The sequence below is a fragment of the Pediculus humanus genome, genomic scaffold (genome assembly GCF_000006295.1).
Source record: "Pediculus humanus corporis 1103172107410 genomic scaffold, whole genome shotgun sequence".
Taxonomy (NCBI): domain Eukaryota; kingdom Metazoa; phylum Arthropoda; class Insecta; order Psocodea; family Pediculidae; genus Pediculus; species Pediculus humanus.
Genome location: NW_002987035.1, coordinates 163,968 through 175,846, shown reverse-complemented (window position 1 = coordinate 175,846; position 11,879 = coordinate 163,968). Strand labels below are relative to the sequence as shown.

The following is an 11,879-nucleotide window of genomic DNA, read 5'->3' as shown; positions in this document are numbered from 1 at the left end:
GGAGTGGGGGGAGTGGGGTTTCCCTTGATCTTTTACGATGTGACGGAATCGAAAAATTCTCAAGGCCCCGAAAAAAAAAAAATTTTTGAATTTTTAATATAAATTAAATGACTTGGACAAAATATTATTATTATTATTATTATTATTTCGAAAAAAGGTTAAAATTTTTCCAAGGTTTATATTTTATTATTATTATTATTATTATAAAAACGTCGCGACGACGATTTTTTTTTTTATTTTAAAAATTTTCTTTTTTTTTATTATTATTTGTTGCGTACTCGTCGTTATCGTATAACCTAAAAAGAAAAAAAATTACAAAATGTTAAAAAATTTGCAATTTGCGGGTGTGTGTGTGTGTGAATGCGTGTACGTGCGTGCGTGTACCTACGTGCCTGCGTGCCTGACTGCGTGTTCGTACTACTAAATCAGAAGAGAAAAAAAAAAAAAAGAAAAAACATCGATTTCACCATTCGCAATAAACGCCTACTCGTCGTTATTATATTCATTTGAAAATTAATTTTTTTTTTCTTTTTGTTTTTTACTTTTAAATAAAAATAATCATTATTATTATTATTATTATTATTAAAGCAAAAGTGAAATTTAATGTGAATAACAAAAAAAAAAAAAAAAAAAAAGAGTTATAATTTATAAAATACCGGTATTTTTTTATTTAAAAAAAAAAAAAAAATATCAAGAACGTCGGGGAGTAGATGACTAAGATTTTAAACATATGACATTTTAAAATTAAATTTTAATTCATTTTAATAATAATAATAATAATAATAAAACATATATAAATTAATTTAGTTTATTTTTAGTTTATTTGATTTTGAGAGAGGTGACTACCTTGAAACAACCAATTAATGAATTACTACTACTACTACTACTAAAGTGGTAGGTAAATACCCCCCAAATAAATGATATTAAACGGTTTTTTGTGTAGGCGAACAAGTCTCGAGATTAACCCCTTTATAAATGACATTAAAAAAAAAAAACATTTGAACTTTTTATAATTAATTTGTGTCTTTTTTTTTTTTTTGGTGGGAAATGAAAACTGTGGGAAATTTGTCGCACACACACACACACACACACGCACACACCCTTTTTTTAAAAATAAATTTTTTTTTAATTAGGTTATCCGGAATTTGGTTATTATCTTAATAGAACTGGAAGACCCATGGTTTATTCTTGCAGTTGGCCAGTTTATCAAATATATGCAGGCATTGTGGTAAGTTGTTGTTGTTGTTGTTGTTGTTAATTTTCTTATGTAATTTTGGCAAACTTTATTTGTTAAAAGTGAAATTATTATTATTATTATCTTGAAATTTTTGTTTTTTTAGCCAAATTTTAAATCCATTATTGATAGTTGTAACTTGTGGAGAAATTTCGACGATATCCAGGATTCTTGGGCCAGTCTTGAAAGCATTATCGATTATTATGGAAATAATCAAGATGCCATCGTTCCAAATGCAGGTCCTGGACACTTTAATGATCCAGACATGGTTGGTCTAATGTTTTAAAAAATTATTTAATCGGTTAAAACATCATAAAAAAATGTTAACTGTTTGTTTGTTTGTTTGTTTGTTAGTTGATTGTTGGAAATTTCGGTTTGAGTTACGAACAATCAAAAACTCAATTTGCACTTTGGGCCATATTGGCTGCTCCACTTTTAATGTCTGTCGATTTAAGAACTATCAGACCTGAATATAAAGCCATTTTACAAAACAGAAAAATTATTGCAGTCGATCAAGATCCTTTGGGTATTCAAGGAAGAAGAATATATAAGGTTTGATATACCTGATTGTGTTATCATTTTTTTTTTGTTTGTTGACGTTAATAAAATTTAATTAATTAATTAATAAATACAGCATAGAGGAATTGAAATTTGGGCTAGACCGATAACTCCTGTTGTTCAAGGATATTTTTCATATGCCATCGCTTTCCTTAACAGAAGAACTGACGGTACTCCATCAGATATTGCTGTAACATTACGAGAATTAGGACTTATCAATTCTGGAGGATACCAAGTGGAGGTACTAAAAAAGCTGGAAATCAGGTTGCAGATGAATTCGTTACATTTCAACGATTAAATTATAATATAATTTTTTAGGATTTATACGAAAACGTTTCCTACGGAGTACTTTCACCGAGTACCAAGATAAAGGTTAAAGTTAATCCATCGGGTGTTGTTATACTTAGAGCGAACGTTAATGCGGATCCCAGGAGCACGGTACGTTTCGGACAATATTCCACCCCGACGACATTAAGGCCAACCGATAATCTTCTCACGTTTCAAACGTTTGTTCCTCAAAGTACAGCAAGGTTGCCAATTGCTCAACCTACAAGGTTACCAGCTCTTACTTCAACCCGAACCCACTTTAATCCATTCCTTCCCATTCAACTATGAAATTAGGTTCATTTTTAGTTTTAATATTTTTTTTTTTTTTATATAGATTTAATTTAATTCGTGACAAAACTTGCGTATATAATATAATATTTTAACATATAAGGCAAATCACCCTGGTTTTAAGGGTCCTGCCGTGTTATGACGTACATAAAAATTATAAAAAGGATATACATACCCTTTTTTTTGTTTTCCCCCATTGTATTTAAAAAAGTAAGAGATTGATAATAATAATAATAATAATAATAATGATTTTTTTGATTGTTCTCTTATTGTTAATTAAACAGCATATATATAATCAAGTACTTAAAAATTTTCCTTTCGATAATAAATATAATTTTTTTTTTTTTTAATAAATGTGATTAAATTTTTTTGCTCATTGTAAAATATTTGTTGTTTTTTGTATTTTTTTTTCTTCTTTTTATCTCTTCGGTGTATAAAATTATATTTTTTTTAAAATTTACAATATGTATTTCGATTAGTAATAAGATTTAATTGAGGGGCTGTGTCCTTAATTTCGATTATTCTTTGTATTATATATATATATATATATATATATATATATATATATATATATATATATATATATATAAGAGTACATGTACATGAGTTTTGTAAATTTTTCTTTTGATTTTTTAAAAAAAAAGTTTATGTTAATGTTTTAAAATTATATTTTTTTTAATGATTCAGTTTAGAAAATAAAATTGTACTTACCTTTTAAGGATCTCATATTCAAAAATAAAAACCAGGTGATATAATAATAAAATCTTCAAATTATTTTAAATGAATATAAATAAATTTTAACTCTTCTTCATTTTTTCTCTTTTTTTTCTTCTTTTGTGAATCCTGTGATTATGTGATATCCTAAAAAAAAAAAAAAAAAAAAAAAATCATTAGTACAATAAATTAAAATATTTAACATAAAAACACACAATAATATAGTCAGTTACAGTATAACAATGTAAAATAATAATCGATTTTTAAAAAAACGAGGGGGGGGGGGAAAAAAACAAATATTTACCCTTAACTTAATTAATTTTCACTTAGTACAGCTCATATTACTAATTAATATATTTATATGAGACTCCCACGAAAATATATTTTCAATTTTTTTTTCAAATACTTTTAAAATTATAAGTAGAACGATATACAACAGGAAAATATAAATTCGTATACTAAATAAGATCACAGACATAGAGTAATAAAAAAAATGCGCGCTAAAATTCTTAACAATAACAATGAAAATGGCGGTTTTTACAACAATCACGTGTAACGCGGGCTTTTATTATAAAGAAGGCGGTGAGCGATGACGTTTTTCAAATATATATTTATATAAACAAAAAATTTCCTAAATGGTTGCCTAGACAACTCATTCGAATATATCCAAGTCCGTTTAATTCTTAAAAAAAAAAAAAAAAATGTCATTTTTATCCGCCAATATTATCTGTTGCCTCCTTAAATTTGATAAATTTTGTTTTTTTTTTTTTTTTTCCTTTACTTATTTATATTATATAAAGCTTTTATATAAATTCGTTTTCTATAAATAAATAAAAGAAAATTGACATAAATACAAGACCTAACAATTTTTTTGTTAGGGCAAATTTTATAAGTTTTCCTGTATTTTCAAAAAAAAAAAAAAAACATTTGTTTTTATAACGTAATTAATTAATTAGGAAAAATAAATAAATTTATAAAAAAAAAAAAAAATTAAAATTTGTACTAAATAAAAAAATTTAAATTTTTTTTTTCATACAATAATAATTACATTTGATAAATTTTTTTATTATGGGTTTTTTAATAGTATACCGATCGGATGAAATTATTTTTAAGGTTTTAAGGTGCTGTTGTAATAATAAATAAAAAAAAAAATTCGTACCGATTTTGTAAAAAAAAGAAAAAATTGTTTCGCCATTTACCGCACAAATTAGATTCTTGAATTGCGGGGAATCACCGTAAGTTAGTCCATGGTTTATTGACTCGTTTATCGTACATAACAGGTTTGACATTTATTTAAATGACGTCATCAAATAAAATAAACATTAAAACTGTAAAACGCTTGAGCTTACATCAAAACTTTAAACTTTTTATTATTATTATTATTTTTTAAAAATTATTATTGTTAAAAAAAAAAGAAAAGTATCATTTAACGTTCAAAAAAAATTACAACGTAAAAATAAAAAAATAAAAAAAAGATCGAGGATAAGGAAAAGTTAAATTGTATACGTGACGTCATTTTAAAATAACAAACTAAACATTATTTTTTAAAAAAATCATTATTCCATGACTTTTAACATACACCGTGTATTGGAGTTAAATTGATGAAAAATTTAGTTTTCTGTCTGTTGGGTAATAGAAAAGTGTTTAAAAAAAAAAAAAAAAAAAAAAAAAGGATTTTTTATGTTTACATATATTGTTGTAAAGTGCTGAAAGAAAGCAGACGAATTTAAGTTTGAAAAAAATAACGTTAAATAATAAATTCTCTCTCTATCTCTCTCCATAAGGATAAATAAAACGAAATTTAAGTTTTTAAAAAAAAAAAAAAAAGTGTTTAGAAAATAAACAATTGAAATAAAATAATATTAAATTGTAACAATAAATAATATTTAAAATAAAAAAAAAAATGTTTAAAACAACGTGGCAGTAAATGGAAAAGGAAATAACCAAAATAAAAAAAATTTAAGGTTTGTATATTATACCATTGTAAATTCATTTCCATCTTTTTCCCAAACCCCCTCCTCCTCCCACAAAAAATACCTTTTTTTAATAACGACGACATTTTTTTTTAATAAAACAATTTTTATTATTATTATCACGTGTGAAATTATTTTAAAAATTTATACGAAAAAGAGTATAATTGATTGATTGATTGATTGATTGATTACCAACGCTTGTTTTATATCTCTATGGAAAATAATTAGAACAATGCTGAACAATCTTTTTTTTTTATTAATAATAATAATAATTGATATTTTTTCAGGTATTTCAATTAATATTCAATTATATTTATTTTAATAAATATATATATATATATATTTTGAAAAAAGGAAAATAAAAAATAAAGAGTTTACTTTAACGTGGTGATAATTGGATTTTCTGTTTATATATATAAAATAAATTAATAATTTAATTATTTATTTATTTATTTTAGATTTTGAATAAAGAAAAAAAATTAACGATTTGAAAAATTTACGTTTGATTTTTATATATATATAAAAAAAAGAAGAAGAAGAAAAATGTACGAAACATACGACGCGACAAAAATTAATTATAACGTGAGTAAAATCGTCCATGTTTTTTTACTGTCTACCTTTCATCCATTTTTTTTTTTTTTTTTTTTTTTTTAAATAAATAAATCAAAAAAATAAATTTTTTTTTTGTTATTTTAGAAATATTTGGAGTCGACAAACGATAGCGCATTAATATCATATTTTATTCCAAATGTTAATTATAACGAAGAAGAAAACATAAGGCCTGTTGATTACATGAAAGAATTTATTGGAAATATGAAAACCCTCGACACGACGGCTTATTCGAAACAATTAATTTTTAAAACGGATTCGGACGAAGGTACGACCATAATAATAATAATAATAATAATAATATAATAATAAAATAATAATAATAATAATAATAATAATAATAATTTAATAAATGAAATCGCGATCGAATTGAATTTTCTTTCGGTTTTAGATACGGAAGAATGGAAAAGAAAAGATTTGAAGGATTGGACTAGTAATGACGTCATGCATTGGATAGCAAACGTTGCTGAAAGTCAAAAATTTCCATACGAATTTATAAATGCCAACGCTTTCAACGTGGATGGTAAAACTCTTTTATCGTTGACGAAAAAAGAATTTTTAGAATCCGATGAAAAATATGGAAATTTATTATATCACGCACTTCACAGATCCAGTGAGTATTATTCCCTTTTACCAAAACAAAAAAAACCGCCACCGCCACCACCACCACCACCACCGCCATAACGCAAAATAAGTCTTTACAATTATTATTATTATTATTATTATTTCAGTGCATAAATTTGAAGACATAACATCCCTTTACAAATTTGAAAATGGTAAAAACGATGTTAAATTGGAAACTCTGACGTCATCATCGAACATGCCACAAGATTTTATATCCCCGCTAACAATGAAAAATTCTGATAACGAACCTTTTTCCTACGGATTGATAAGACCATCGGAAACGTATTCGAACGAATTGAATAATAATAATAATAATAGTGCGTCGGAACCATATCCGTTCGAATTCAATTTGACGAGAGTCGTCGAAAATTCGACGACGACGACGTCGACGTCGACAACGTGCGAAGACGGAAAATCGGATTTGTACGTGTCCTCCGACACGGAACAAAGCGACGTGGAAATTAAAAAACAAACGAAAAAATTTGTTAACGGAAAAAGACCGCCGGGAAGACCGCCCGGAATGAAAGGGAAAAAGGAAAAAGCGGAAAAAAAAAGTGGGAGACTTTGGGAATTCATAAGGGATTTACTTTTGGATCCGAAACATTGTCCGAGCGTTATTTGTTGGGAAAATCACGATGATGGAGTTTTTAGATTTGTTAAAAGTGAAAAAGTTGCTAAAATATGGGGGGACAGAAAGGGAAATGAAAAAATGAATTATGAAAAATTAAGTCGAGCCATGAGGTTAGTCAATGACGTCACGTCACTCTTATCCCCCCCCCGTCCCCACCTACTGTCTAACTGTTAATATTATCATCATCATCATTATTAATTATTTATTTTTTTAGGTATTATTACAGGAGTAAAGTTTTACAACCGGTTTTGGGAAGGAGATTGGTTTATAAATTTGGACCGACAGCAAAAGGTTGGAAAACGGAAAATCCTAATTTTAGACATTGAATTGTTATTAAAATAAACTTTTTGAAAATTTAAAGTTAATAAATAAATAAATGTATCATTTATAAAAACATACATAAATTAATGTACATAATAATTGATCATCATTTTTATGTATTTATGTTCGAATTTGAACATAAAATTTTACTCTTATTTTTCTTTTATTAAACAAAAAAACATTATTATTATTATTATTATTATTTTATTAAGTTTTTTTTTTTTTAAATAAAATAATTAAAAATAATAATAATCGATTATAAATAAATAAATAAATAAATTTATTTTTTTCTGTACTTAAATCAATTAAAACTTAAAAAAATAAGTGGTTGTCGTTGTTGTTGGTTGTATAAACCGTTTTTTTTTTTAAATAAATAAAATATTAATAATAATAATAATAATAATAAATGATATTATTAATAAAATTAATGCGTGAATTGATTCATTCGACAAAATAGTACGGGGGGAAGGGGGGTAGGGGAAGGTGGATGCTTAATTAAAGAAAAAAAAAAAAATTTTTTTTAAAAAAGTGATTCACCAGAGGAAAAAGAAATAAGAAAGAATGATAATAATAATAATAATGATGATGATGATAATAAAACAAAGTAAAAAGAAGAAAAGAGGAAAAAAAAAAAAAAAAAAGGTTCCCCAGTGAATGAATTGAATGTCTGAAGGTGGATCGATGTAGCGTCTACCCAGGCCACACCGATTTCGTTGCCATGGTGGCACACAAGGGTATTTTTTTCTTTATTTTTTTTTCCTTTTTTTTTTTTTTTTTTTCCTTCCCCCGTCGTCGTCGTCATCATCATCATCATCATCATCTTCTACATTTCAAAGCACACACACGATCATCTTTTCATTTTCTTTTACACACGCACACACGCACACATAATTCCTCCCACTTAATTAACGTCAACGAGACTCATTAATAATAATAATAATAATAATAGACTAATTAAAAACCGATGATGATGACTTTTTTTTTACTCCAACATATATACATTTATTAATAAATAAATAAAAAAATGACTGATTGATTATTAACTTGAATTATTAATAACAATAACAATGATAATGATGATGATGATGATGATAATGATGATTGAACAATAAACAGGAATGAGAAGATAAGAATAAGTAGAAGTTGTAATAATGATGATCAAGTTATTAATTAATAAATAAATAAATAAAAAGTTTTTTTTTTTTGTTTTTACGTTTTTTTTTTTTTTGTTTTCACTAATTGCTGTTTTTATTTTTAATTAATTAATTAATAATAATAATAATAATAATAATAATAATAATAATAATATTAATCTAAAACGATTTTAAAAAATTGCAAACAAATATTTTTTTTCGCTTCATCTTATTATATATATATATATATAACTCGCATTATTTATTTATTTTTTTATTAATATATTCACTTCACATTTTTTTTTATTTATTTAAATAATAATAAATAAATAAATAAATAAAAACAAATATATATTATTAATTCTTAGAAAAAATGTTTTTTTGTTTGTTCGTTTGTTTGTTTTGTAAACTTTTACTAAACTATACACAAGCAAATATTGATTTTTTAGCCGTTACATTTTATTATTATTATTATTATTATTATTAAAAACATTATCATTATTATTAATTATAATAATAATTACTTATTTATTTATTTATATACTATAATTAATTTCAAAAAAAAAAAAAAAAACATTTTGTGTACAAATGGAAAAGTACGAATTCGTTCTAACAATACAAGTCACGATATAAAAAATTATTATTATTATTACTATTACTAGTTTCAGATGAAAAAATAGAATTTTTTTTTGATTATTATTATTATTATTATTATAAAGACAAATATATATTAAATTTAATAACACATTGATAATAATAATAATAATAATAATATTAACAATCGAGTAAAAAAATAAATAAATAAAAAAAATTGAAGCCGTCTAAATGAAAAAAAAAAAAAAAAATTTTATGTGGGTTTCATTACCTACCTACCTACCCATCTACTTATCCCCCCTTTTAACCTTTGACCCCCTCCCCCCCCAAATATAAAAGAAATCAAAACGTTTCGATAATACATTGTACTTATAAGTCTTTTCCAACAATAACAAACAAATGAATGAACGATTGTTTAATAAAAGAGAAAAATATATTTTAATAATAATAATAATAATAATAATAATAATGTATTTTTTAAAATCAGTGATTGGTGGTGGTGGTGGGGGTGATAAACAATCAATAAATATATTATTTAAACAATTTAATAAAAGCAAATTGTGCGTTCGTAAATATATAAAAAAATTTTTTTTTTCTTCGAAACATTATTAATTAATTAATTTATACATTGGCAATAATAGACAACATCATCGTAATTAATAAATAAAAAAAGACTATTAATCATTATTATTATTATTATTATTATTATTATTAATAAAAAATATTTTTTATTTAATTTTTAAACAATTTAACGGGACCCGAAAAAATTTTTTTTTACAAATAACTATTTTTTTTTTTTTTTAAAGAAGAATAAGAAGAAAACAATCGATTTATTGATTATTATTATTATTATTATTATACATACATAATATTATTACGAGTTTAATAAAAAGTAATTTTTTTTTATTATTATGTATTTTAAAATTTTTTATTAAAAAATACAATTGACAATATGTAGATTAATAAAACAAATTTTTTGCACGTATAAAAAAGATATATATAAAATACTCAACAGGCATTAAGGACGCTAAAAGCTTCGGGTACTTTTTTATTTATTTATTTATTAATTATTTATTTAAATAAAATGGTCCAAAAATAATTTTTCTTTTTTAATGATATCGTACCTGAATAAAATAAAATAAAATAATAATAATAATAATAATAATAATAACAACGACGACAATCGATAATCATCAACGAGTATTTTTGTATTACGATTTGGACCCCTTACCCCCCGGAAATTCTCCGTAAAAATACTTATTATTATTATTATGGGAAAATCTTTATAATTTCCCTTTTTCTTATCCCTACCTACTCCCTATTTCAGGAATTTTACCCCGAATCATACCGCCATCTTGTTTTTTTTTTTATGACCGTTGTATTCATTTGTTTTATTCGATTTAAAAAAAAAAAAAAATTTTAAACGAAATTCGGGTTAATAATAATATTTTGACACATCGTTAAATCCGCTCCTAAACAATTCAGTTCCTTTATTATTATTATTATTATTATTACGTCTACTTCGCGGTTTACGAAAAACAGAAAAAAAAAAAAAAAAAAAAACAAGAAAAATTATTAAACGCCCTTTTTTACTTATTTATTTAATTACGACAACAACAATATTATTATTATTATTATTATCATCGGTACACGAACGACGAAATTTTTGTTTATTTATTTTTTTTAATAATAAATAATAATGATAATGATGATGGTAAAAAAAATAAATAAATAAAATAATGACGAGTATGAGTGTGACGAAGACGACGAAGACGAACACGACGATGATGATAATGATTATGACGTGAAATGTAAGCATTTAAAAGGATGATAATGATGATGATGACGTAATAAATTGGATTTCAATAAATAAATAAATAAATAAATAATTTTATAAAAGCCAGAAAAAAGAAAAAAATAGAAAAAAAAAAAAAAAAAAAGAAAATTATAATAATTTATTCAAACAACATGAAAAAATGCAAAAAAAAATTTTAATTATTATTATTATTATTATTATTATTATTATTAAAATTATTATTATTTTTTTTCATTTGTCAGTCTTAATTTAAAAAATAAAAAAAAATAAATAAATAAATTTTTTTAATAACTATTCTAATTTTTTTTCATTATTATTATTATTTTTATTAAAGATAAATTTAATGAATAAATAAATAAATAAGAATTAATAATTTTATATAAATAAATAAATAAAAGCGCAAGAATAAGACTAGATGGTATTTATTTTATATATATATAAAATTATATCGATTTTTTATTATTATCATTATTATTATTATTAATAATAATAATAATAAAATAACATTAAATAAAAAATGGAGACATGTTTTATTTTTATCTTTTCCCTCTTATTAATAATACTTATTGGTGCCGATTCATTTCCAAAAAAAAATCAAAGTATTATTATAATCATTATTATGTCATGCATAACAAAAAAAATTCAATCAATCAATCAATCATTAATAAACTACAAAAAAAAAAAAGCAAAGCTGTAATAATAATAATAATAATAATAATAGTAATAAAATAAATAAGCAAGCAAAATGACTAGACATTAATAAATCAATAAAAAAACACACAAATTAAATAAATTTTTTTTTTAGCGAAAGAAAGGTTCATCCGTCTCTTTTTTATCTATTAAAAAAGGTTTTTTATTGGGGGGGGGGGGTAGAGGGGGGAGGGGAAGGGGGGAAAAGGTATCGGTTTATTTATACCTTATTTTTTTTTTTTTTTTTTTTTTTTTTTTACTATTAAGTCAAACAAACGTTTGGTCCCGATAATAAGGCTCTGGAAGAGAGAGAGAGAGTGGAAAGAATTTTTACCAACCCTTACATTATTAATTAAAGGACAAAAAA

General features: G+C 23.6%; 2 protein-coding genes across 2 annotated transcripts in view; both read left to right on the top strand.

The window, feature by feature from the left end:
* Positions 1-2,407, top strand: part of Phum_PHUM061380 (alpha-N-acetylgalactosaminidase, putative) — a gene marked incomplete at both ends in the record, with an annotated part of 6,472 nt that extends 4,065 nt beyond the window's left edge. Inside the window, 5 exons of the mRNA XM_002423434.1 lie at positions 1,134-1,228; positions 1,341-1,502; positions 1,589-1,786; positions 1,869-2,033; positions 2,111-2,407. Of these exons, the coding sequence (XP_002423479.1) occupies positions 1,134-1,228; positions 1,341-1,502; positions 1,589-1,786; positions 1,869-2,033; positions 2,111-2,407 (917 nt within the window). The remainder of the gene's footprint in view (positions 1-1,133; positions 1,229-1,340; positions 1,503-1,588; positions 1,787-1,868; positions 2,034-2,110) is intronic.
* Positions 2,408-5,907: 3,500 nt separating this feature from the next.
* Positions 5,908-7,284, top strand: Phum_PHUM061370 (epithelium specific ets factor 3, ese3, putative; the record flags this gene model as incomplete). The annotated part of the gene is made up of 4 exons (XM_002423433.1): positions 5,908-5,971; positions 6,095-6,316; positions 6,435-7,068; positions 7,185-7,284. 4 exons carry the CDS (start codon positions 5,908-5,910, stop codon positions 7,282-7,284), a joined length of 1,020 nt encoding a protein of 339 aa, XP_002423478.1.
* Between the last annotated feature and the right edge of the window lie 4,595 nt (positions 7,285-11,879).